The sequence below is a fragment of the Phoxinus phoxinus genome (assembly GCF_949152265.1).
Source record: "Phoxinus phoxinus genome assembly, chromosome: 5".
Classification (NCBI taxonomy): Eukaryota; Metazoa; Chordata; class Actinopteri; order Cypriniformes; family Leuciscidae; genus Phoxinus; species Phoxinus phoxinus.
Genome location: NC_136880.1, coordinates 8,995,683 through 9,021,676, shown reverse-complemented (window position 1 = coordinate 9,021,676; position 25,994 = coordinate 8,995,683). Strand labels below are relative to the sequence as shown.

The window sequence follows — 25,994 nt, the reverse complement described above, 5'->3', positions numbered from 1 at the left end:
TATATATTCCCTATTCTGAACTCTAGCTATACTGATCAATGGAAGAAGGGCAGTTTTCATATGTAGAACTACAAAGACAATAGACAGAAAATGATTTCATAATAGGAAATTTTTTTTTTAATAAAACAGTTTGGATTGATATCATTTCAAAACAGTTGATATATACAGATGGGTGACCAATCTGAGAAGAATACGGTGGCGGTATTGCATTTTGCTGGCATGGTTTGGGTCACGGCAAACCAATACAACACTGATCAGCTTTATATGATGAAGCATTTCTATCCAGATGGACGTTGTGTCTTCCAGTCACCAGGGGCCAGTTGTTCACAAGTAATCTGATCAGATATCGGATTGGATCAAAGCTTGAAAATAGGTTTCAAAATGGGATAAAAAAATAATAATCCAGTCTTGGTTTTGATCTGGATCAAACCGTCAGTTTGTGTTGTTCCGTTTTAGTTTTAGTAAGATTAGGATACCTTTGGATACCTCAAATTTGAAACAACTAGATTTATGGCATTGATTTTCTCAGTTTTACAGTAAAAAGTGATTTTTCATATAAAGATTGAAAAATAGTTTTTTTTTGCACATTTTTCATAATAAACATAAAATTCTGTAACTTTTTAGAAGTTAAATGTTTTTAACGTTTTTCACTTCGAAGAGAAGAGATCAAAGTCTGAAGTCTGTGATCTATAAACAAAAGTCAAGATTTACTACAATTTAAGCTGGAAATTTCATTTTCAGGTCTAAGCTCAAAACGTGAATAAATGGATTATAACTACAGTGTAAATATAATTTACTCCCATAAAATCCCCCAAAAATACAAAATATAAAATAAAAAACATTATCAAACTAAAATATAGTACATTAATTTCATTGAAATAAAAAATAAATTCATAATTTGACTGCCATGCGAAGAGCACAAGAGGGTTGACCAACACTGACTCCATCTGTTGATCTTTATAAACTAGCAGACGTAGTGAAATGTAACCCAATTTGGAGCGCTGCTAATCCAGATTTGGTCATACACAAAAAGTGTGTATCTGGATCCAAACCTATTTTGCTTTGAAAAACCATTACAAAAGTCAGATGGATGACCTGATCCTGGATATCAAAACATGGGATTTCTAAATCTTGATAATTCCAGATTCAACTTTTTGAACAACTGGGCCCTGGATAATGATTTACTGTAATTTGAGTGCTTAACTCCATTAACGAGAGTGGCATAATGTGTATCAAGAGGAAAGGAGAGTTGAAAAAACATATTTGTATTAAGTTTATATTGTATAAATCCCCATATGTTTCAATGCCCATTTTGTGCGTACGCAACATTTATACACCAGGCCCCAGATCTCCGTCTGAATGCAGACTCTATAATACTTGTGTGTTGGTTTTTCATGTCATTGGTCACCCGTCTGTATACCAGCATTTCATTTAAAACAAATCACTAAACAGAAAATCATACATGCGTTCCTTGGAAAATTAGGTCGATTCAACGGAAATGGAAAATGGCAGTTGCCAAAAACGGTGAATAATGAACTCAAGACATGCTATGATGTGTTTACAGCATTATAGAGAATTGTCATCACTATGCTGTAGCATAATGCACGTGTCCAATCCAGTACAAAACACACTGTGTAACAGTGATGGATGTTTTTCGGTCAGCTTGTAAAGGTTCACCTTTAGATGAAGGTAGAGAGAGTACAGACTCGCTCCAGAGAGGAGCGTGATCATGACGCTGGTGTTTCAGGACTCCAGCAGCTGAAGGAGGACGCTGGGTTCGATGTAGCGCTCCAGCGCACGGCACAGCTTACCCACGGTGATGCCCAGCAGACCCTCCTTCATCTTCCAGCGCTCCAGCATCTGGTGCACCTTCTCCGCCAGGCCGTCGCGGTCATAGTCGTGCTCGATGGTGTCCACGTCTATGTCGGTCAGACCCAGTTTACGAGCCACTTGCTTCCAGTTTCCACCGACGTTCTGCCGCACAAGCTCCAGGTGAACCTCAGTGATGGTGTGGTCCTCTGTTCATGACAACACAATCACATGACAGAGACGGTTATCAGACGTGGCACAGTAGGAATCTCTTTTATTTGTTTCCCAAAATCTGTGTTTTCCGTTTTCATTTTTCTAGAATGTGTTTTTGGTGATGGTTTTAATCATCAAGAAGGATGTCTAGTTAATTGAATTCACAAAACGGCAATAAAATCATTTATTAAAATTGTAACAAAAGACATATAAAGCAATAGGATTCAAGCATGTAAATTAGAAAAAAGAAGAAAAACTAGACCCCCAACCCCACAATTATTAAAGATATTTGTATCTTACTATTGAAATAATACACTGTTGTACTTCAAATTTAAAAGTGTTTAATAATCACAATAACAATAATATATTTTAATAATAAATGTTATAATAAAAATATTAATAGAATTGTTACAGGGTTCGTACAAGGTCCTTAAAGGACCAGTGTGTAATATTTAGGAGGATCTGTTGACGGAAATGCAATATACATAACTATGTTTTGAGTGGTGTATAAAGACCTTACATAATGAACCGTTATGTTTTTATTAGCTTATAATGAGCAGTTCCTATCTACACACACCCCGGGTCCCCTTACATTGAAATGCACCGACATGTTTCTACAGTGGCCCTAAACGGACAAACATGTTTCGTCACTGTGTTGTTCTTTGTGCAAAGAAGCTAGAGCTAAAGTCAGCGAATAAAACACTGACACAATGATGAACAGGTAACAATAATATTAGCAATAACATAGAGTTTTACTGAATAGTAAAGTAAATATCATTTCCTACTTAATCTTTGTAAAGAAATCTCATTGCTGAACTGGCTACTCTACTGTCTCGGACGACGACATCACTTCCTGTCGGTCACTGTAACTTCTGTTGATTGCAATTTGCAACCTCACCCCTAGATGTCGCTAAAATTCACACACTGCACCTTAAAGTGCTTAAAGCACTTGAATTTGACTTTCTGAAACCCTTGAAAACAGACATATTTATGAAAAGGTACTTGAAAAGTGCTTGAATTATTGAAAGACAATATATGTGAAATTAGTGTTTAATTTTATTGATAAAACAATCTTTTCACGCAAAATTAATGCTGCAGCCCATGTGATATAGATATAGAGCCATTTCACATCCTATACTGAAGAGCTGCGCTTAGTGTCCATAAATCCATGTCTGAATGGAGGTGGTGGACCTGACACAACCCGATTCATTATGCAGGACTCCCTCAACACTGACTGACTATGACAACTGGCTGTTTTGCACAAACCAAAGAGTAAGACATTTGACCAAAAAACATAAAAAAAGATAAACTTACTTGAGAAGCAACACTAGACAATTTTCTTCAATTGTTTATACTTATTAAACAAAACCAAATCTACCAGTTTTGGAGATGCATTTCAAAGTATTTAGAATATGTTACTCAAGTAATTACTGAAATACATATTTCACTTAGGGACAACAGTGAATACAACACTTTCACTTAGGGACTGCAGATGAAAAGTAGTTATTTTTTACTAATTCTGGCATATTTGTTCATGAATATGCATGGTCCCTATCAAAAAAAAATAAAAAAATTAATTAGTTATAGTTACTTCTCATAAATAGTAATTGAGTTACATCATTAAAAAAGTAACTAATTACCAGAGAAAATAACTATTGTGTTACTAATTATTTCAAATGTGTCAAATAACTTGGATGCCCCCAATATTAAATATGTTAAATGAATGAAATGGACACTAAATTGAATACATTATTATGTAAGGAATAATTGACGACAGGCCGTTGAATTATTAGAAAAATAATGCACACCCGAGGTGGTAATGCGGTCACGACGCGAAGCGGAGTCGAATAATTCAACGGCCTGGAGTCAATTATTCCGCTTATACTACAGTTACCACACCTCGAAATATTGTTCAGATGATGTATTTCAAGACGTTTGTAAAGTTTTTGTCATTAAAACGCTTGTATGTAAGACTAATTCCTTGCGCATCTAAACCCATGCTCCGTTGCTAATTCCAAAACGTAATTTTAGAGTTAGTAACGGAGGTTTGAGCCGCTGATAGCAGAGTAATGCTGGACACACACTTAACCACTAGAAACATTCTCTGACTGTGTGTTCACAGCGGTGTTTAAAATCTGCTGCATTCAGACTGAACGCGCTGAACATGCGGGCATGATCAGTCATCATATTATCAAATTACATTCATAGCTGCCTTCCAGTGTGTGTCCCCGGCTTTATGCAGTTTATTAATGCAGTTATGAGAGAGAGAGAAGCATTCAATTCGGTTTAATTAATTAATAATTTTTTTTTTCTATTAGTGACAGTAGACTAGCCTAATAAATGAAACACAAAGCCCTTTTAACAAGTATAGGCCTATCAATAATTATTTATTTGTTATATTATATGCAGCAGGACTATCAATTTATTGAAATATTCAGTTTAATTTTCTACTGATTATATATAGGACTATATACTTTATTTATTAAAATTAAACTGCATGTTTCCATTGATTGTGAAGTTAGACATTGAAAATTGCAGATCAAGCGCATGGGGCTGCGTTTTTTCTTGTTATGAATTGTATCCTATTTTCCGTTATTACAGTTGACTACGCGCAGTGATATGGAACTGTAATGAGGTCAAGACCTGCCGGAACTACTTTAGCCGTGCGGTTCCCTGAAAATAATTGCACACCGTAGAACATTTGTCAACCAATCAGATTCAAGCATTCAACGGCCCTGCAGTATAATATAAAACATTGTACACTAATCTGCACTATTTTAATGTTCCTGTGGGACAATGTGAGACACCAATTAAATTTAATATATTATTGTAAATATTATGATTAGTGGATCAATAAAACACAATAGATGGTTTAGAACTTTTTAGAACAGACCACAACTGGCCAACAAATAAGTCTAAAAATAAAGTATGCTTCTTAAGAAATGTACCAAAAATGAATAAATGATAATAATAATAAAATATACATATTATAACTTTCACACAACTGGTAGACTGTAGCCTCACACAGTAAATAGTTTAACAAGAAGTGCCCTCAATATAATACTGAACAATGTAACAAAATAAATAATAATAATCAAATATAATATTTTTTGGGTTTTATTTTTATAACCTACAGAGAACATCATCATCAGAAGTTATTTAAGCCAAATTCTAGGCGTGTTTTGGGTTTCATTTTTATAACCATGTAAACTAATTAAAACGTTGCAGATGATACCAATAGGTACAGAGATTATTCTAATCTCTGTAGATATTCTAATTCTCTATTCTGAAATGTGCAATTTATTTATAAACACATACTATATAAAGCTCAGACACCCTTGGTCTCTCTCACGCAATGTCAAGCGCATAGTCCGGCGCGCCCCCCTCTCCCTCTCTCTCTCTCGCTCACACACACACACACACACAAAACTTTGCAGGTCCTATGGCTGAGAGAGAGCCTACTCGGATGAACACCGCGTCAGTGAGCTCAATTATAGCAACGCTGCATTTTATTGTCAGTAACGGTAACGCCGTTGTAACGGAGGAAACAGTAATTAATTTGATTACTCTTTACTGAAAAAGATAACGCCGTTTATTTATAACGCCGTTATTCCCATCACTGTTTAAAAGTAACCCTGGACTTTCCGCAGCAACTCACTAGGTATGAAGCAGTGTGAGAACGTCTTACCGTACTTCGACAGAAGCTCATTATATCTGGTTCTGGCGGGAGATCCAGTGGATAATGAGTTGATGGGGCTGCTTTCAAACATTCGCAAATTCATTGTGTTGCAATTCCCGATTTGAATTGCTTTGGCATTCGAGATGTTCACAGGCCACCCTAAACAAAAAGCAAACAGAGAAGGCGAAAAGTTAGAGTACAGTCCCAGTACGGCACGTCATTCTCCGTAGCTTCTCATGCCTGCAAACTCAGTACCAGCAGAAAGAGGGACGTTACCTCAGATTTCAGCCTAATAAATGGTTATGTATGTTACATATAACTGGTCTGAACAGACATGCCAGAAGTGTTAAATTAAAATTCACTCTCTGACAGTAGATGGCGTTTATGGACAAGCATAAATTAAGCGGTTACCCCCGTTTAAAAAAGCAGCGTTGAGCTTATGAACACTACTTTATTAGGCATCATATGAATGTAAGATAAAAAGAAAATGCAATCAAAACCTTTCTGAAGACAGACTTTTCCTTTCATTAAAATTACTAAAACTTAAAAATATAAAATAATTATTAACAGAATCTATAATATTACATCACTGACACTAAAATAGCATTGTCTTAGATTTGCACGAATCACACAAATGACCCGTTTTAATGTCAGAACGGTGAATTGTGCGAGAGTTTGCAGGTATGAGCTGTTCACTGTTCAACTGTACCCGAGTCAGACGGAGGACATATGAATTGTGAGTTAAACCGCTGGCCAGGGTTTGATTCCGGTATGAGAGACTCTGCTGCAGATCCACTATCTGGGCAGGACTTGAAGCGATCGTATGGATGCTGAGGAAGATTTAGTCGGTCCACCTCAGAATACGGCACCGAGAGCTGACCAGCAAAGTCTTGCCTGTGAGAACCGTCTAATGAAGTCGCGGCAGCCGGCTTCAGGTAGAGATTGTCCTGTGAGGCCGGGTAGGAGGTGGGTTTCACAGAAGACACATCTCCGGCCCACCTGCTACTGGCCGGTTGCTGTGGGAGCGGATTATCGACGCTGTGCGATGCGAAGTCTGGCTGATCGACTATTCGACTACCATATTTGTGATAGTCGTACTCTTGTGCCAGTTTCTGCTCCAGATGTGGAGAGCTGGGAGGAGCAGCGTCCATCTCCAGGAGAGACTCTTCAGGCGTCCTGAAGCTGAGGTCTTCAATGCTGGCCTCCACCGGCCCGATATCGGAGCTCCTCAAGGGCGCCGGAGAGTCTCTGGAAGATGGCGAAGGGTCTGCGGAAACACAAGAAACGTTGCATATATGAGCATCTGATGTGCCTCACGTACAGTACAATGAACATTGTTGCAAATAACAAAAAATGCACAGACTATGAAACAACTAATCAAATTCAGTCAGTCACTCTTAGCCGCATTTACACTTAAGGGGCCCTATCGTACACACAGCGCAATGCGGCACCAGGCACGATGCAAGTGTTTTTTGCTAGTTTCAGCCCGACGCAGTTAGCGTTGTCATGTCCTGCGCCACGTTGTTTAAATAGCAAATGTGTTTGCGCCCATGGGCTGCTGGTCTGAAAACCTGGTGTGTTCAGGAGCATTGTTGGTGTGTTGCTATTTTGAGACAACTGAAAAATATTACGCCATTGACTTTAGACCAGGTTTTTGTTGGACAATGGTGGAATATTTTTCAGTTGCCTCAAAATTAGTAATGTGCGCCTATAGTCGGGTCCGCAACGCGTATACACCTTGTCCCGTAGATGGTCCGTCTCCCCGCTTGCATATTCCTCCATGTAAATAGCGAATCCACCATGGCGCGAGCGCAACTGCCTTTTAAAGGGAATGGGAGAAACACGTTACGTTACGCCCAAAACACACCCATTACTCATTAAGAGACTAGGGACAACACTTTTAGACCATGCGCTGGGCACACTAACCATTTTCTTGTCGTTAAACTAGCAAAAGTGTATTCGGACACTCCCTAAGTGCACTTGCGCCATGTGCTTTAGACCATGCGCTTAGATCGTTAAAATAGGGCCCAAGGTCTTGATGCCCAATTCCGATATGTTGACTATATCTGTTTTTTTTACGACCAGTTTACATACAGTATCTGCATTCCAATTATTCACTTGAGATCCGATCTGAGACCCGGAATTGTGGCACATGAACCATGTAATGTAAACATGTCTCCAGTCGACACTTAATAATGTTTATACTCTAGCACTGCGTATACAGTCGACAACTGGCTTCGAGTCGGATGACGTCTCAACCTTTTTACACTTGTACCCGGGGAAAAAGATCTCTAGAGCCCTAGACAAGGTTCATTACATAATTTTTCTCCAATATTATTGGTTCCTCATATGCATAATTCAGCAAACCCTTCTGTTACTAGGTAGAAGCTTTACTTTGTTACTCAAAGGAATGATAGGTCTAGTTTCATTTCCCCTTTTGTTATATTTGGAGTTGATTCAGACACACACTAGCCGCGTTTACATTACCCTTCAAATTGCTCAAATTGCAATGGAAAATATGGAAACAAGTCAATTTCGCGAAAACTCCCATTTATCGCAAAACCTTTTTTAGCGCTCACATGAGGTGGTTTTTCAGGCAATTCGGAAAATCATTTTTGTTTTTGCACATTTACAGGTCACCTGACGTAGATGACGCGGTGTGTTCGGACAGAATACGAGACGATTTCTTAATTAAGTTCATAAAAGACAAAAGAATGACAGGAATACTAATATTATAAACCTTAAAGAAATGCCACAATCAAGACCTCGAAGCAGATATGAGGGAGAAACTCCCAGAAGCACCTCATATTAGCCGCTCACAGTATAAGGCTCTTTCCTTGACATTAATGATTGGATAACACACATACGCCTCCTTTGATTAATAATAATGGCCAGTGTGGTGGCTGGGATATAGGCTACATAAACCTACCAACATCCGTCACCATGGTTTTTGGAATGATTTATCGCGAGAGGAAATTTTTTAAAAAAGTTTTATTCGCATAACATTGGTCAATGGAAACGCCATCATTTCGCAATAGTTTTTTGTCGCCATTTAGAGGCGGAAAAAAATTGCAAAAGTTTTGTGCAAATCTGTAATGGAAACGCACCTACTGACTGACTTTGATCAAAGTGTTTGGAAATATTAAGGTTTTAAAAGCATATAAATGTTATTCCTGCAAGGAAAAAAAATGTTAGTTATGATTCATAAAAATATAAAATAATAATCAGTGTATAAACCACATTTCATTATTACATTCAGTAATGGAACCGTTTAACAGACTGTGATGATGCATTACCTTGGCATTAAATTACAGAAAACTTCTGCTTAAGTGTTTCTAATACAGCGGCTGAGAGAGTGAAGGCAAATCTCTCTCTCTCTCTCGTCTGACCAACGTAATCAATCTCTTGAAATTTTTTTTTACATCATAGAAATGCTATTCTGGATTTTTTTCTTTTGTAATAGGAGCAAATGGGAACAATCCTCTACATTTAACATTATAATTAATAACATAAATTATAGTGGCATCCATAATAAATATAATTTATAATTAACACCAAACCAAAAATAATTTATTTAAAAGCGAAACATGCGCTACATTCAGGGTTCCTCAAACTCGGTCCTGGAGGGCCACTGTCCTGCACACAACACTGATCAAACACACCTGAACAAGCTAATCAATGTCTTCAGGATCACTAGAAACTCACAGCTAGGTGAGTTTGATCAGTGTTGGAGCTAAACTGTGCAGGACAGTGGCCCCCAGGACCGTGTTTGAGGAACCCTGTACTATATAGTAGGCGAAAAATAGTATGTGACAAAAAACTAATAAAAGAGTAGACTAAAAGTACCCGGATGACCTTCTTCTTCCGGCGAGATTCTGAAATGTTTCTCTCATTCAGTGCGCCTTATATATATATATACAGGTCCTTCTAAAAAAATTAGCATATTGTGATAAAGTTCATTATTTTCTGTAATGTACTGATAAACATTAGACTTTCATATATTTTAGATTCATTACACACAACTGAAGTAGTTCAAGCCTTTTATTGTTTTAATATGGATGATTTTGGCAAAAAAGTAAAGAAAAACCAAAAATCCAAAAAATTAGCATATTTCATCCGACCAATAAAAGAAAAGTGTTTTTCATACAAAAAAAGTCAACCTTCAAATAATTATGTTCAGTTATGCACTCAATACTTGGTCGGGAATCCTTTTGCAGAAATGACTGCTTCAATGCGGCGTGGCATGGAGGCAATCAGCCTGTGGTACTGCTGGCCCAGGAGGGGGAGGGGGGGAGGAGGTTTTTTGTGGTGGGGGTGGTATTGGGGTAGGGTGGGGATAGGGGTGGGTTCCTGGGTAGGATTAGGGGTAGGTTTTTTTTTGTTTTAAGGGGGTACATTTTTCCGGAGTGGGAGTAGAGGTAGGGTAAGTTATCGAGGGGGGGGGGGTTGGTAATATTCTGGATTTTTGGGTCTAATTCCGATTTTAGATAGCTTGGGGAGAGAATCCGAGATTCTAAATAAATACTTTGGTGGATTTGTAGTTTTGTAATTTTGTAGGGGAGGAGGTCAGATTTCAGTAGAACAGTTTGAGCCAAGCTCTTGTGTACATACCTCGATCATCATGTTCCTCTCCCCTCTAATTTTTTAAGGAGGTTGATTCTGGGTTATTTTGAACATTGGTAATTTTTAACAGGTGAATTGGAACATAGGTAAACAGGAGAATAGAATGGTTTTAACATAGGTGATTAGTATTAACAGGGATTGGTTTAGCATAGGTGATTGATTTTAATATAGGTGATTGATTTTAACATAGGTGATAAACGTCATTTTTAAGGGAAGGATCCCTGAACCGTCCTTCTTAATTTAGACAGTCAAAGTAATTAAGGGAACTGAAATCAGTTGGAGCCTATCTAATAACCATCCTGCCCAGGTCCTCCTTCTCTTCTTAGGTGAATCTTCTAACTATCCTGCCCAGGTCCTCCTTCTCTTCTCAGGTGGAACTTCTCTACCTCTCTATGGGCTTCTTCAAGTGTTTTCTAAATACACAGGAAGTGATACCAGTGTTGTAACATAGCTTCTGCTGTTGGCGAGGTCCAGTGGATGTGATCTTCTGTGGTCTGGAAGGACTCGTTAGGTAGTAGTGGAATGAACTCTGTCTTCTGGCGGAGATATTGGTTAATGGTATCTAGGTTCTCTTTGATCCTGGTGGGCAGTGTGTGGGAGTAGTTAATAAGGGGAAAATAAATCCCGGCCATTGGGAACTGGGCCCTGGCTACTCCCTTTACTCTCTCTATCAGTTTTGCCAATTTGGTTGGGTTGCCCTCTTCTCTATTATTGGTACCGAAAGATAGGATGACCCGATGTATCTCTGGAGCCATATCCATTCCATTTTTGAGGATGTGGAAAATATGTTGGAATTTGGCCCCAGGATAGCTAACCACCTGTACCTCTTCTTTCTGAATCAGAGGGAGGCGGAAGAGGTTAGAGTCGCCTAAGATGAGGATGGGTTTTTGTGGATCAAGGGTCCAGTTCCTGAACTTGTCACCCCTGTGTTCCTGTTTTTCGAAGAGACCAAATTTTTGGATAGTTTTAGGTGTTGGTTTGGGTGTTGGTTCGGGTGGTTTTATGGTGTCGGTGTTTTCGGGGGTAACGTCTTTTCTGGGTATCTTGGCCCGTTTTGGGGGATGTTGTTGGGTCTCTTCCTCCGTGATGAGCTTCCGTTTGGGACTGTTAGGGTGCGTATCTCGGGATGTTGAAGGGGGTTCCTCTTTAGTATTCTGTTTGGTCACGTTCTGTTTAGTCATGAATCTATTCACTACCTCAGTAGCCTCCCGAATGGTTACTTCCTTGAGAGTTTTAAGGTTCTTCCTGCCCCACTTAATTGCTATTTGCCATGCTTCTTCCCACCTGGCTGAGGAAGTTTTAAGTATCGACGTTTCCGTGCTGGCTAGTGTTTCCTGATAATGATCCCGGAGGATATCCAGACCCATGTGAAGCCAGTTCCTAGCCATCTCTCCGTTTTTGGATTTTGGGCTATCATGGCCGGTTTTATAGCCGCGGCTAATTCGTCTGCCACTTGGTCCAATCGGCGGGGGACCGTGTGTTGTTGAGTGTTGGCTGTTAGTGTTCTTGCATGATGAAACGCTCTAAGGTAACTGTAGTATTTCCGTACCAGCTGTTTGAAGTTGTCGTTCGGTGTCATTTTTTGGGGGGGCGGGGGGGGGGGGAGTTAGTAAGACTGGTAGCCTTGTTTTTTTTAATGAGGTGGGTTGTGTCTATTTGTTACTCTCTTGTGTGTGTTTTTCAAAAAATTCTTTTTTCTCCGATCTTTCATTTAGGCCTTTGGGAAATTTGGTTTCTAATTTATTAATCCATTGCCACTCTGCTTTCCTTCTCTGTTGTTCAGGCCATCGTGGGTTATGTTCTATGCCCTGGATGCGTAGGTTATGACTGCCGTGTCTCTGGAAGTGTTGGATTAGAGTCGCATTTCTGGAATTTCTCTGAGCGGTTCGGATGTTATACCTATGTTGGTGTAGTCTGCTACGGATGGAGTTCTTGGTTTGCCCTACATATTGTTTTTTGCATCTATTGCAGGTGATTAGATAGACGCAGTTGGTTTGGTTAAGCGGTATATTTGGTACCTTGTAACCCCTGTATTTACCCGTTTGTTTAATGACCTGGGGTCTGTGAATAGATCGGATGGGTTCTTTGTGTGAAGGGAGTCGGCTTCTAACTAGCATGTCTCTAAGGTTGGGGTTCCTTTTGTAGGCGGGAAGAATCCTGATGTTCTGTGTGGCGCCGAAGGTTCGGAAAAAGTTCTGTTTAATTTCATGGTTTAGTTTGGTCGTGGTAAGTGTGTACGTGAAAATTGCTGGTACCAATGTTGGTTCGTCCGAGGTTCCTTCTTCTAGGTTTTTTTGTGATTCTTTAGGTTGTTGTTGTTGTTGTTGATGAAACCTCTTATGTATTGCGTACAGTTTGGATCTAGTGTAACCCCTGCTACGGAGAGATCTGAATAGGGTTTGTTTAGCCTCCTCAAAGTCTTCCCGTCTGCTACATATTTGAGAAAATCTGTGTAATTGAGCTCTGACTATTCCTTCAAAAGTATGTTTTGGGGTGGAAACTCTTATGGTGGAGTAGGGCATGTGTGTCTGTTTCTTTAAAAAATACTTTGGTTAGGAGTTGGTGTAACGAGTCAATTTTTGGCCCTTTAAAGATGGTGGTGTCCAGGAAGTTAATCGTGAAGGAATCCGTGGTGGCCTTAACTTGGATTAACCGGTGGTGATTATTTAAACTCTGTATAAATTCCTCCAGGGTATCCTCCCCGTGTTCCCATGTTCCCCAAATATCATCTAAGTATCTAAAGTACTTGGTTGGTAACCTATCGCACTTGGGGAAAACAGTTTCTTCCCATTGCGCCATATAAATGTTGGCATATGAGGGTGCGAATTTTTTGCCCATAGCTGTACCGTTTGTTTGGAGGTAGTGTTCCCCTGCGAATTCAAAATCATTACGTGTTAGGCTAATCTCTAGTAATTGAAGGATTGCCTCATCCGGTCTAGTGTCATCTAGGCCCAGGATGCTTCGATAGCGGCCTTAAGCTCATCCAGAGTGTTGGGTCTTGCGTCTCTCAACTTTCTCTTCATAATATCCCACAGATTCTCTATGCCATATGGGGTTCAGATCAGGAGAGTTGGCAGGCCAATTGAGCACAGTAATACCATGGTCAGTAAACCATTTACCAGTGGTTTTGGCACTGTGAGCAGGTGCCAGGTCGTGCTGAAAAATGAAATCTTCATCTGCATAAAGCTTTTCAGCAGATGGAAGCATGAAGTGCTCCAAAATCTCGTGATAGCTAGCTGCATTGACCCTGCCCTTGATAAAACACAGTGGACCAACACTAGCAGCTGACATGGCACCCCAGACCATAACTGACTGTGGGTACTTGACACTGGACTTCAGGCATTTTGGCATTTCCTTCTCCCCAGTCTTCCTCCAGACTCTGGCACCTTGATTTCCGAATGACATGCAAAATTTGCTTTCAACCGAAAAAAGTACTTTGGACCACTGAGCAACAGTCCAGTGCTGCTTCTCTGTAGCCGCTGTTTCTGGTTCAAAAGTGGCTTGACCTGGGGAATGCGGCACCTGTAGCCCATTTCCTGCACACGCCTGTGCACGGTGGCTCTGGATGTTTCTACTCCAGACTCAGTCCACTGCTTCCGCAGGTCCTCCAAGGTCTGGAATCGGTCCTTCTCCACAATCTTCCTCAGGGTCCGGTCACCTCTTCTCGTTGTGCAGCGTTTTTTGCCACACTTTTTCCTTCCCACTGAGGTGCCTTGATACAGCACTCTGGGAACAGCCTATTCGTTCAGAAATTTATGTCTGTGTCTTACCCTCTTGCTTGAGGGTGTCAATGATGGCCTTCTGGACAGCAGTCAGGTCGGCAGTCTTACCCATGATTGCGGTTTTGAGTAATGAACCAGGCTGGGAGTTTTTAAAAGCCTCAGGAATCTTTTGCATGTGTTTAGAGTTAATTAGTTGATTCAGATGATTAGGTTAATAGCTCGTGTAGAGAACATTTTCATGATATGCTAATTTTTTGAGATTGAATTTTGGGTTTTCATGAGCTGTATGCCAAAATCATCAGTATTAAAACAATAAAAGACCTGAAATATTTCAGTTGGTGTGCAATGAATCTAAAATACATGAAAGTTTAATTTTTATCATTACATTATGGACAATAATGAACTTTATCACAATATGCTATTTTTTTTAGAAGGACCTGTATATGTATATATATTAGTGCTGTTAATCGTTTAAAAAAAATAGCTTGATTAATAAAATAAAAAAAGTGTGTTTATATATTTTATAAAGTAATCATTTTTAATATAAAGACAGTATATTTAAAATACTTGTTTAGTACCATCTTTTATTGAATGAAGATCAGTATCATTGATACTAATACAGCTATTGATGTCTGGATAAAAAATCTAGATCATCAATGATAAACAATAAAAATGGCACTTGATGTCAAATAGTTGCTGAACCCCGAAGTGAAACAGCACCAAAAAAAAAAAAAAATCATGAATACATTTGCTTACCTTCAGGAGAGAGTGAGTCTGTTGTGAGGGATTTCATTTTTTCTACAAGCTCCTCAGGGCCCTGATACAATCTCTGTGCAAAACAAAGCAATGTAATGAAATGCATATTACTAGCATGACTGTCCTATGTTTCACTTCCTGACTGCATCTCTCACAAATGCAGTCATTATTATGTGACTGGTTTCAAAATGTGCACAACATGAGGTCAAATAGACGTGTGAATGCAAGAAATATGGTCTAGTAATGACCAATTCACGACCGAATCATCCGAGTCTGCTCTTTTCAATAGCTGTGTTTACACGGACCCTAATAATAATACAGTTGCAATCAGAATTCAAAAAAATTTGTAACCATGTCAATTGGAATGAATTGGCCAAATCCATAACAAATTAATTTATAAAGGGTCGTTTAAACCTTTTCCAATCATAACAAGAGAACATGTAAACACTGATCAGATTGAAAACTTTCTTGAAAACAGGGAAGTGCTACGCATGGGCAATGACGTAGAAATGGTGTAACAACGTATAACGCACAGAACGAGCTATTGTTGTTGTTGAATGAAGTGTCATAAATGACCCTCAAGTGTTGCCAACTTAGCGTGTTTATTTGATGCTATAAATGAACTAGAAGGAAGAGATGATCGGTTCATGAGCAGCTTTAACTGATGCTCTACAGCGATCTGTCACACACATAAGAGCCACAAAATGGTATTTATTGTTTAAATTTCTTTTTAAAAATGACCAAATTTGAAAGGTGAGACTTTGTTTAATATGTTAAATATTAAAAGTAACCCAAAAGTAACCTGGTCTGTCCTGTCTGTCAGTGTGTTGTCAGTGTCTCTGCTCCGCGATGTGTTTTTCACTGCGTGAGAACATGGTGTGTGTGTGAGAGCGGCGTAGCTTGTCTGACATAGCGACAGTAACTAAGGGGAGCGGGTCTTAGCGAACGGTCAATTAGCACCTGAGAATAGATAAATATCAACTCTGCTTTTTAAAACAAGGAAAATAAGCAATGTAGGAGAATGGTTAGTATGTGTTAACACCGGGAAACTGTGCACATGTTAAACAATCTATTCTGATTTAATCATCAACCCGTTCACTTTATTTAACGGTCATGTAAAGATTACATTCAGATTCATTTTGCGAATCAGAATGACACGCTTAACTCTTTAAAAATGGCTCTTTTAGAGTAGGATACGACCTAAAGATGAAAGAACTGGTGACCAATATGATCATGTTCATGTTCCTCTATTGTAAGTTGCACTGGACACAAGCAAAGTTTGACTGTGTTAGTGTAATGCAGAACGAGGCAAACACGTACACAAAACAATATCATATGTAAGTTTTGTCAGTGTACAAAAAAAGCACTCTTATCATGGATGGATGCACTTTTTTGGGCTTCAAAATATCAACACCCATTCACTGCCATTATAAAGCTTGGATGAGCCAGGATATTTTTCAACATAACTCTGATTGTATTCGTCTGAAAGAAGAAAGTCATATACACCAAGGATGGCTTAAGGATGAGTAACTCATGGGGTAATTTTCATTTTTGGGTGAACTATCTCTTTAATTCTTTTGCGTTGAGTTCTTTGTGAGCAAAAGCAAAGTTTCTCGGGGGAACGCAAAAGTTTTGCGAGAAAAAACACAAGCATTGAAAATATATATTTTTTCTTCCACCCCATATTTTTACACCAATATGTCCCTTCAGGGGCTCCGTAGATTTCCTTTAACGATCATAAAACAAATCTTTCACATAATAGTATACTATTAAAATGTTTTATAATTTTTAAGTGTAAATACTATTAAATACTGTAAGTATTTTATTATACATTTCAGGGAATTTCTGTGCTCAGGTGATTATGTAATAATCTCAACAGGCCTAGCAACCTTTAAAAAAATACATTTTATTTTTTATTAAAAGAAAACACACAAGCTGAGAGAAAACAACAACTTACCATCAGACTTTCCAAATCCACTTTTACATTTGGTTCCAGCTTTTCTTGGTAAAACGGTAAAAAGCTCTCATAGCTATCTGTAAAAACAAAACAAAAACAAGCAAATTGATAACTGCAATAGTTTTTGGATACAAAAGGATTCCAATGTAATCCAGGCCGAAAATGGTGCCAAACGCAATTACAAACCGGTTTTGGCAAGCAAACAAAACTTGTAAACCAAATAAAAGAATTTAGGCCCTTTACACCATGAACAATAATTATAATGAGAACTATTAGTATCCATACCAAGGAATGATCCGTCAATACCAGTGCAGCGTGCACTTCTTTTAAGATATATTTATTAGCCTTTATTTGTCCAGGACAGATGAAGCAGAGGAGAGAGGCACACGAGAGTTACTGTACATGATGAGCTGTGCTGTTTGTCACTGATACACCAAAATATTATTCTAGAGCCCAAAAACTAAATCAAGACTTTAAAAAAAAGGGAATTATAGATCCAGTTGGCTCCCCAGAGAACTGTTCACATTAGAATAATATAAAGAAACCCTTTCCACAATTGAGCAACGTTTACGCAATGGAAAGGCTCCATGTATGTTTAAAGTGTACATTGCAGGTTAACCACCACAACCAATTAATGTGTAAATTAAAGTGCTAAATATGTATATATTTAAACATTTCTGTCTTAAAATGCGTTAAAATAACATTTATTGGGGTTTCTAGCAACCCATACTCTGCTAGATTCCTACTGTTTGTGGCGTGACTATGGAGAACGACTGAGGTGGGAAACCATCAAATTCTTGATGGACCACAGCCCTACAATTTTGAAGCAGTCATGCGTGAGAGAGGGGAGGAAATTGCCAGAAATCATGGCCCTCAAAGAGTTATAAATGCTTGGTGTGAGGAAAATGAGTGGCGGGTTGGCCAGGTGTCCTGGTGAGTAGCTAGGGCTAGCCTACGTTAGCCTGGTGCTAACCCGGATAACATTAGGGAACAAGCCAAAGTCTTTTCAAAATCTTGCCGTCATGTAGAATAGCAAGGAGGGACAACGACTGGAGACATTATTTACTTACATGGTGTTAGTAGTCCTAATCAGAGCTGTAGAGATGCACACACTGCACAATGGCGCTTTTGCTGGCATCTGCTGACAGACCGCGATATTGCCTGTGCTAAAACGCAACTAATTAGCGATGCTCATTGTCAGAAAGAAGAAGAGAGATCGATGTCCCTATCGCCGTGGAGCAGCTCGACCCGCGACCGGCAAATCTGACGTGCCTCACGCAGCATCTGGTTTTGACGCATTCTGCCTGAACATTTTGTTTTGCGAACATTTTTCCATTCCAGTTGGTGACCTAATGCCTTTTTGTTGCAAAGCGGCAACAAAATGAAAATAAAACGTGTACATTTTAAAAATCACCCAAAATATATCTTTGTCATCTTTGTACTTCAATTTCTGAAGGAATTGCATCGGAAATAAGCCGTACCCGGAGTTTAAAACCCATATTGAACCAACGCATGTCTCCAGGGTCATAGTCGTCTGCAGTGAAGTGTTCGCCGCATATGACGGCTGACTTAGGTAGTAAAATCTGCCCGCTTCGTAGCCACAAACCTCACCCAGGCACGAATCAGCCGTTTGTCCTTGGGGAACTTGTGGAGCCTCTCCCCGTTTTTGATGTATTCGTACATCCCGCACAAACACAATAGTTAACCATTTTTGCTAGCTAGGTCTCCAATATTACTGCTAGCCTACTTGCCGTTAGACTAACAATGGTGGGCGGTTCTTATCTTTGTGTTTAATAAGCACATTGCATTATCTTCATGAAAAATGTAACCTGCAATTTACACTTTAAGGTTCTTGGAACCATTGATGCCAATATATCTATTTTTAAGATTGTGAATGAACGTGCTAAATTGACAGAAAAAAAGGCAAAATGGTGAGGAAGATTTATGGTTGGTAAATATTCTCAATTCTCTCGCATTGGCATGTGTGACAAAACATTAATTTGAGGATAAAACTTCAGTGCTTCTACCTTTAAATGTGGGGCGGTCCTTAAACTCCTTATTCCAGCACGTCTTCATGAGGTCTATGATCTCCGGGGGTGTGTCACTCGGGATCAGTGCTTCATTGGGCCGTTCCCCCTGACACACGCAGTGGCAGATGTGATCCTCACTTCTGGCATCTGAAGTAACAGGAAAAATACTTTCTGGTTAAATACTGGTCTTGAGCTTGTTATAGGGCAAATATTAAAGAGGGTTTGCAATGATTTACATAGCCTTAAAAGCACAATGGCAAAAAAGGACTATTTTATTGAGTGTTATATCAGGGACCCCCTTTTATTTCTGTGAGAATAAGGAACTGTGCTGTTTAAACTGACAGCAATAATGAAAATGTATTTTAAAATTATTTTATTAAGAGCTTTTCCTACTCGAAAAGACTCTCTTGCACATATAAAAGAGCTGTGTAACACTGTCCGTCCACATAAGGAAGTGGTTCTGAAACGAGACTCACTTTCATACGGCTCGCAGCCCGTGAGGATGACCCAAACTACAATGGCAAAACTGTAGACGTCAGATTTTTCGGTGGAGCGGGTGTGGATGCTCCCGAGGTGCTCCGGGGCCATATAGCACAGCGTGCCGGCGCCGTGCAAACACGACTTCCTTCCCAGCCGACTTTGTCTGCGAGATTCCTCTTTCGTCAGCTTGCTCCACGCCTCAGATGTGGCCAGACCGAGATCTGCAATCTGATGCAAAACAAACCAGGGCAGAGGATGCATGAAATTTATTCTGTCTTTGGGTAAAAGTCAAGTCAAATTGGATTATCGCATTAAAATATTTGTGAATAAAGCACTGTTTTCATTCCATGTGTTTAAAGTCCCCCTGTAGTCAATGATTGTATCCCTTAAAACTCCTCTTTGATCGCCAAAATTACATATTTAAATGTTTTTTTCCTTGAAAAAAGTTATTCATGCCTTAAAAGCTTGAATTTAACTCGACACCCTTGCCTCATTTAGTATACGTGGTTCTATGAATATGCAAATGATCCCCGCCTCCACTCACTCACTCAGCTCAGAGATCCACTGGTTTACGATCACACGTTAATCTGATTGGTTACAAGGTAGTTTGTGACGTCAGAAACACCAGCGATTTCAAACCGTATGTTTGAGACTGTCTTTGTTTCACTGCAGTTTTAAGAATTTGCACATGGATTGTCTTAAAGCATATTAGAAAACACCAAATAAACAACATTAAAAGCTTGATTTTCACCACAGGGAGAACAAAACCGTCACTTCTTGGGAAATCGGTGCAAAATATCTATAATAAAAATGGAAATTGCTGCAATCGGGTAAGAAACTCTCTTTTTTCCTCCATCATAAATGACTTGAGTTTCAGAGCGTGCAGATGAAACACAATAAACGTTGTCGTGTTATCTTGCGTTCAGACGCTGGTGTTTGGGAACGCAGTCATGAAATACATTTTCTGAGATGTCATTATACCGAACCACTTTGATGACAGACTTTGTCTGAATCCGAAACCACCCCTAAACCCTCATTCACTATTCCCTGCGTTAGTCCACTAATACTGTTCACTTGAAGGAGTGAATGAAAACAAGTGAGTGAATACGCACAGCTGTTGAGTGTACATCGGTTGTACACTCGTTATTGCAGTGCAATGTGGGATTGAATAAGTGCGCTCAATGACGTCCACTATGGTTTCGGACACCGTGCCCTATTTGAGGATATAGGGGGCGATGTCGGCCTTTGGCTCAGTGATTTCAGAATGATTAAACCAACATTTAAGATGCTCTGCGATGCGATTGGTCCGCTGGGTTGTCTAGTTATCCAATCAAATCTGTTGAGGCAAAGTCACATGAGTTTTGTGCATCGAGGTACTTTTTTGGTAAATGTGTTTCTATGGTAGTTTATATGCGATATACTATACATATATTTCTTCTCTTTGCAATTTATTTTTATTATTATATTACAGTGACAAGATATTGCAGGAAGACGTGATCAGCTGCTTGACGAGCCACATTAAGCTTAAAATTATGAGATACACACTAGCAATTATGATTATGATACAAGTCATACTTTTGTCTTGCTTTTATGAGGTTGGTGCTGCGGGACCATATAAGACCATAATCTAATCTATTAATAATTATTTTCATTTAAAGCAAGACATCACAGGTCATACTTCCCCAGTTGACTGATTACATTAAGAATTGCAATACATGTTTGTATTACAAGTTTTCTGAAAACTCGATTACACTTTATTTAAGGTGTCCGTGTTACAGTGCAATTATACATGTAAGTACTGAGTATTAATAATTAACTACTGTACATGTACTTACTATAGAGTTAGGGTTAGGTTTAGGGTTAATTGCATGTAATTATGCATAATTTATAGTTATTACTACAGTAACTACATGTAACAAGGACACTGTAAAATAAAGTGTTACCGATTTTTTTTTTTTTGAAAAACAACCTTTAAAAATATGTACAGTAAATATACAGACAAACTGTAGCGTCTTGCCTTAAACAGGTCTAAATATTAAACTATTGCACAACTTTTGCAAAAGGGTGTTCTTTGGGGAATTAAGAGATAAGTTTTATACTTTGATATGGAAATGCTTGTCCACCAGGATGTTCTCGGGTTTTAGATCTTTGTGAATAACTTGGTTCTCCATGAGGTAAACCATTCCCTCCAAGATTTCCAGAATGATCCTTCCTTTCACAGATATTGGAACCGTCACCTGGAACAAACATATAAGGAAATTATTAAGTGAAATTATAAATTATTATATCAGCCTTGATGGAAGAGAGAGTGCATCAATCAGGGTAAGCTGTGGGGAAGTGGATCTTCTCCCAAATAAGGACACCGGACAGGCTGGAAGGCACCGTCCTAAAGAACAACTGAGCCCGGTGTTCAAAGACTGTTTCAGAAATCACTTGACACACACACAGTCCCAAAGATATGGAGAACAGCGGAAATTGTACCGCTTCCTAAGAAACCCAAACCAGTTGGACTGAATAATTTTAGACAGTGGCACTCACTTCTGTTGCTATGAGCGGATCATTTTAAGGCGAGACACTACAGGTGAATAGGGTAATATTTTTAACTAGCAGATATCACCATGAAACTTTCCCAGTTGATTACCTACATAAAGATGAGAAAAAAAATGTATTACAAGTTTTCTGTAATTTAATGTTTAAATATGCAAATTAGGCATTATCTAATTAAATATGCGCTAATTTGCCTATATTTAAAAAAACGAAATCTCCGAATTGGATAAAGCCAGGTTCAAAATTCTTTTTTCATTGTGTTCATATATTAGATGGGAAAAAAATACAGAGGGATTTATGGATATCTACTTTTGTTATCCTGTAAATCAGAATATACTGTCAATAGCCTTAAAAAAAAAATATTTTCACCATGTCAAAACATTAGCAACAACAATACAAACCACCTAAATCACATCAAAACTTATAAACACAGCATTTATGGCCTTCAACTGAGCAGAAAAACAGTCAAAAACACACATCTAAATGTCAGAGCGCGTCACGTGATGCATCTGAACGAATCACGTTGTCAGAAATTGACATCAGCCAATGAGATTTCGCTTTTAGGGTTAAATGCCCATTTTACTTTCACGATTGGTTACTGATTAAAAGGAAATGACCATATTTGGATCCGACCGTACAGAAGAGAGAGCGCTTTCCAGACGTGTGTGAGATTAAAGAAAGCAGAGAGAGATCAACAATGTTTTTGCCTGCCGTGTCTCGCCTTAAATCGTTCTAAATCAACGCGCTGCTCCGCGATCTCTCTCTGCTTTCTTAATTTTCCTGCAGTACGTCGTCTGGGATTGTGGTGTATTCTTGGGTTTTCTCCGATCAATTTTTTACCGGTCCAATCAGAGAACAGAGGGAGTGGCTGAGAACGATGACGTTGAGGTCGTGCGCTAGTTTGAGTCATCATACGTCACGACCAAACGTTAGCGATTGGTTATGGCAGATCCAGCTAGCAGTCTCGAGACTGCGCATCCTGTTTGTTTGTTTGTTTTTCCTTTATTTTACAAAAGCATAAAGATAATAAGATACAGATAAAAGAAGACCCTTTAGTTTCAAATGATGTCTTGTATGACCAAAAACAACAGAGCATTTAACGTTCTTTTCACTGTTAGTAAAAACCCCAGCACATTCATCGAACGCTAATTTAACATGCCAGAATTAACCTGACTTTACAACAATGCATAGCGCCGCTCGTGCCAGGTGTGCCAACACACTTATTTATGAACTTCGATGAATGTTATCCCAACCGGGGCTAGAAATAATTGATCAGAGGCAGGGATATTTAGAGCAGAGGAGGGGAAATCCCACCCTGGATATACGTCACAGTTAGGGAATGCAAAGGGGAATGTTTCCCCTTTTCCAGAAACTTGAGCTGGCAAGTTGAGCTGGGGAATATTGGAAATAGTCCAAGTTGGAAACTTAACGGGAATTAATTGAGGGAATGCATTGACGTCACTTTCCCGCGGGAACACACTCCCTCAGCCGGACTGAGTGACAGAAGAGCTGCTGAGTGACTGGATTTAACAGGGAAACTGTGAAAATGCCTGTAAAACAGACGATTATCAGTTTAAACTAAAGCCTGGACTCGATATAGTGTTCCTTACAATTTCCCACAGATCCAGGGATCCGTGGATATTTAAATGCCGCAGGAATCCTGCTTCCTGACATTTATATGTACCTGGTTTCGACGCCGGGGAAATACATAAAGCAAATTTGCCGGTGAACGCTTTATATAAATACAATATAGGTCTAAATCCGGGTGAACACTTATATCAATGCTATATATCATTATATCGTCCAGCCCTAAAACTTTTGTAGTTTTTTGTCAGTGTTTATTTAAAAACATCCAATTATGCAGAATATACAAAGGTAAATATTGAATTGATGAGTTGTGAATTCAATAATATATAGGGTATGATTTTACCCCTAAATTCAGCATATTGACACAAAATGATAGCTGTGAATCCACCCTTCGCTCTCCAGTTGTTTCTATGAATCGCAGAGATTAATTTGCTTCTGTTCTGTAGTTTTTGGCAGTCTGTAAAAATATACCTCAAATTTCTTGTCAAATCTAGTTGTACAGTCAATCTAAAAGCTCTTTCCCGGTTTAAATGTGTTTTGTGTGTTTTTCACGGCATTCACGCTGAAAACAAACGCTGCCGCTCAGATTGTGTAACCGTTAATTCCAGAAAGTTTCCAACTTTGGAAATTCCAGGAATTGTGTAACCCTAGTCAGGGAAGAAAACACTAGCGCAACTGTCATGTCGACTTTAAATAATCACATTTAGATAGTGATAATGTTCATTTTGCAAGTTAAAGGAACATGATGCTACATTTTATATCAAGCTACCAATAACTTTACAGATGTTGAGCGTCCTTTAAATAATTTAATTGTACTACATTTCAGATTGTCTTTGGACTTTCAATTTCACAGTGGTCCCATTCAAATAAAAATGCAAAACTTGATGTAAGAAAAAAAGAAAAACGTAAAAAAAGTGCAGAGTCTGCGAGTCTCACCGTCTCCAGCATGCTGAGCAGGTTTCCGTTGGGAATGAGCTCCATTACTAAAGAATAGTCTCCGTCTTCCAGAATAACACCCAGCAGCTTGACCACTCGCTGATGGTTTAGTCTGCTCATCAGACTGCCTTCATCCAGAAGAGACTGCTTCTGGCGCCTGGCACACAGTCATATTAAAGTGTGTTAGCTCACACACACACACAAAAAAGATCCCATCATTTACTCACCATTAAATTGAAAGTTCAGCCAAAAATGAAAAAACTCTCATAGTTTACTCACACTCAAGATGTTCCTGTTTCTTTGTTCCGCTGAACACAAAGGAAGAATGTTTGTAACCAAACAGATCTCGGGCCCCATTGACTACCATAGTATTTTTTTTCCTACTATGGAAGTCGATGGGGCCCGAGATCTGTTTGGTTAAAAATGATCTTCCGCATACAGGTTTGGAAGAACTTGAGTGTGAGTAAACTATGAGAGATTTTCCATTTTTGGGTAACCTATCCCCTTTAAGCCATTCTATGAGTATGTATATGGCAATGGCATACACCTAGGATGGCTTGAGGTGAGTAAATTATGGTTGGGTTTTCATTTTTGGATGAACTAAGCGTTTAAATGGAATTTATTAACGTCAACAAAGCGTAAAGAGGTCATGCTCAGACATCCTGTTACTCACCCGTTGCGCTGCGGTCCAGTGTAGACCGTCTTTAACACCACCTGGCCCAGTGTTTTGTGGTAACACAGGTGAACTTCCCCAAAACCTCCATAATCCAAAGGCATTTTCTTGATCAGATCTGTTGGCTTCATGACACTCAGGCTCGATGCTGTGGCCATAGTTCCTCTATTCTTAAAGACCACTTCCCTTAGAACAACAGAAATATAGGCTACAACTTTATGACTCTGTCTGGAGCATTGCGGAAGAGGCGGACATTAAGTCTAACAAATCGCTTTTTCCCGACGCTCAAAAGTGAGAATTGAAATGAAAAGTAACAGAAAAAAAGTAGTTCAGATAAAAAATATTAAATACAAAATTATTTAATAAACGTCAGTACGCGAAATGTTGCATTTTTCTGCGCTGTACATTCCCCTTTGGCAAAACTTTTCCATTAGTTTCAATACCAGTCAGATCGACGCAACTTTTGCTCTGTTGCTTTGTTGACTTCAACCATTAGACTTCGCCTACTACCGAAACCAAACGTTTAACACTGACCAGAAACACGAGTAAACCAGTATAACATACCGTGGGACATAACGCCAATTCTCTTCTCTTATCCTTTGCTTCCGGGATATTGGTTTACAAAAGTGAAAGTAAAATTCAGCCAGACAAACATAATCAACAGCAGAAAACCAGATCACGAGACCACACTTACAGTGATGTCAGCTTATTACTGCTTATGTAGGTTACTAATGGTCACCATTTATTAGGTTGTAATAAATAAACAGCGAATGTTTGTAAACTTTAAAAATGAAGTAGATAGATAGATAGATAGATAGATAGATAGATAGATAGATAGATAGATAGATAGATAGATAGATAGATAGATAGATAGATAGATAGATAGATAGATAGATAGATAGATAGATAGATAGGATTTATGTTATGGCCTTACTTGTAGAGACAGTGACAGTTGCAGCACTGGTTTATTGGATTGATCAGA

The 25,994-nt window shown here is 38.9% G+C and overlaps 1 protein-coding gene across 2 annotated transcripts; it reads right to left on the bottom strand.

The window, feature by feature from the left end:
- Positions 1–827: 827 nt before the first annotated feature.
- ripk1l (receptor (TNFRSF)-interacting serine-threonine kinase 1, like) lies at positions 828–25,634 on the bottom strand. Of its 2 annotated transcripts, none has more exons than XM_079614513.1 (11): positions 25,577–25,634; positions 25,013–25,198; positions 24,340–24,496; positions 21,369–21,506; positions 19,266–19,497; positions 18,787–18,936; positions 16,760–16,836; positions 14,803–14,875; positions 6,411–6,968; positions 5,711–5,860; positions 828–2,018 (listed from the first exon to the last, which is right to left on the bottom strand). In XM_079614513.1, exons 2-11 carry the CDS (start codon positions 25,168–25,170, stop codon positions 1,744–1,746), a joined length of 1,968 nt encoding a protein of 655 aa, XP_079470639.1. In that variant the 5' UTR covers positions 25,171–25,198; positions 25,577–25,634; the 3' UTR covers positions 828–1,743. The 2 variants fall into 2 exon arrangements, with proteins under 2 accessions (XP_079470639.1, XP_079470640.1); XM_079614514.1 differs by having other exon boundaries at positions 1,853–2,018; positions 5,716–5,860.
- Positions 25,635–25,994: the final 360 nt, after the last annotated feature.

Excerpts from the sequence above, each read along its gene's own strand:
- ripk1l (XM_079614513.1), bottom strand. The coding sequence starts at position 25,170 with ATGGCCACAGCATCGAGCCTGAGTGTCATGAAGCCAACAGATCTGATC. Across the intron at positions 24,497-25,012 it reads ACTGGACCGCAGCGCAACGG|GCGCCAGAAGCAGTCTCTTC; the intron begins GTGAGTAACAGG and ends ACTGTGTGCCAG. Across the intron at positions 6,969-14,802 it reads AGACTCACTCTCTCCTGAAG|ACCCTTCGCCATCTTCCAGA; the intron begins GTAAGCAAATGT and ends GTGTTTCCGCAG.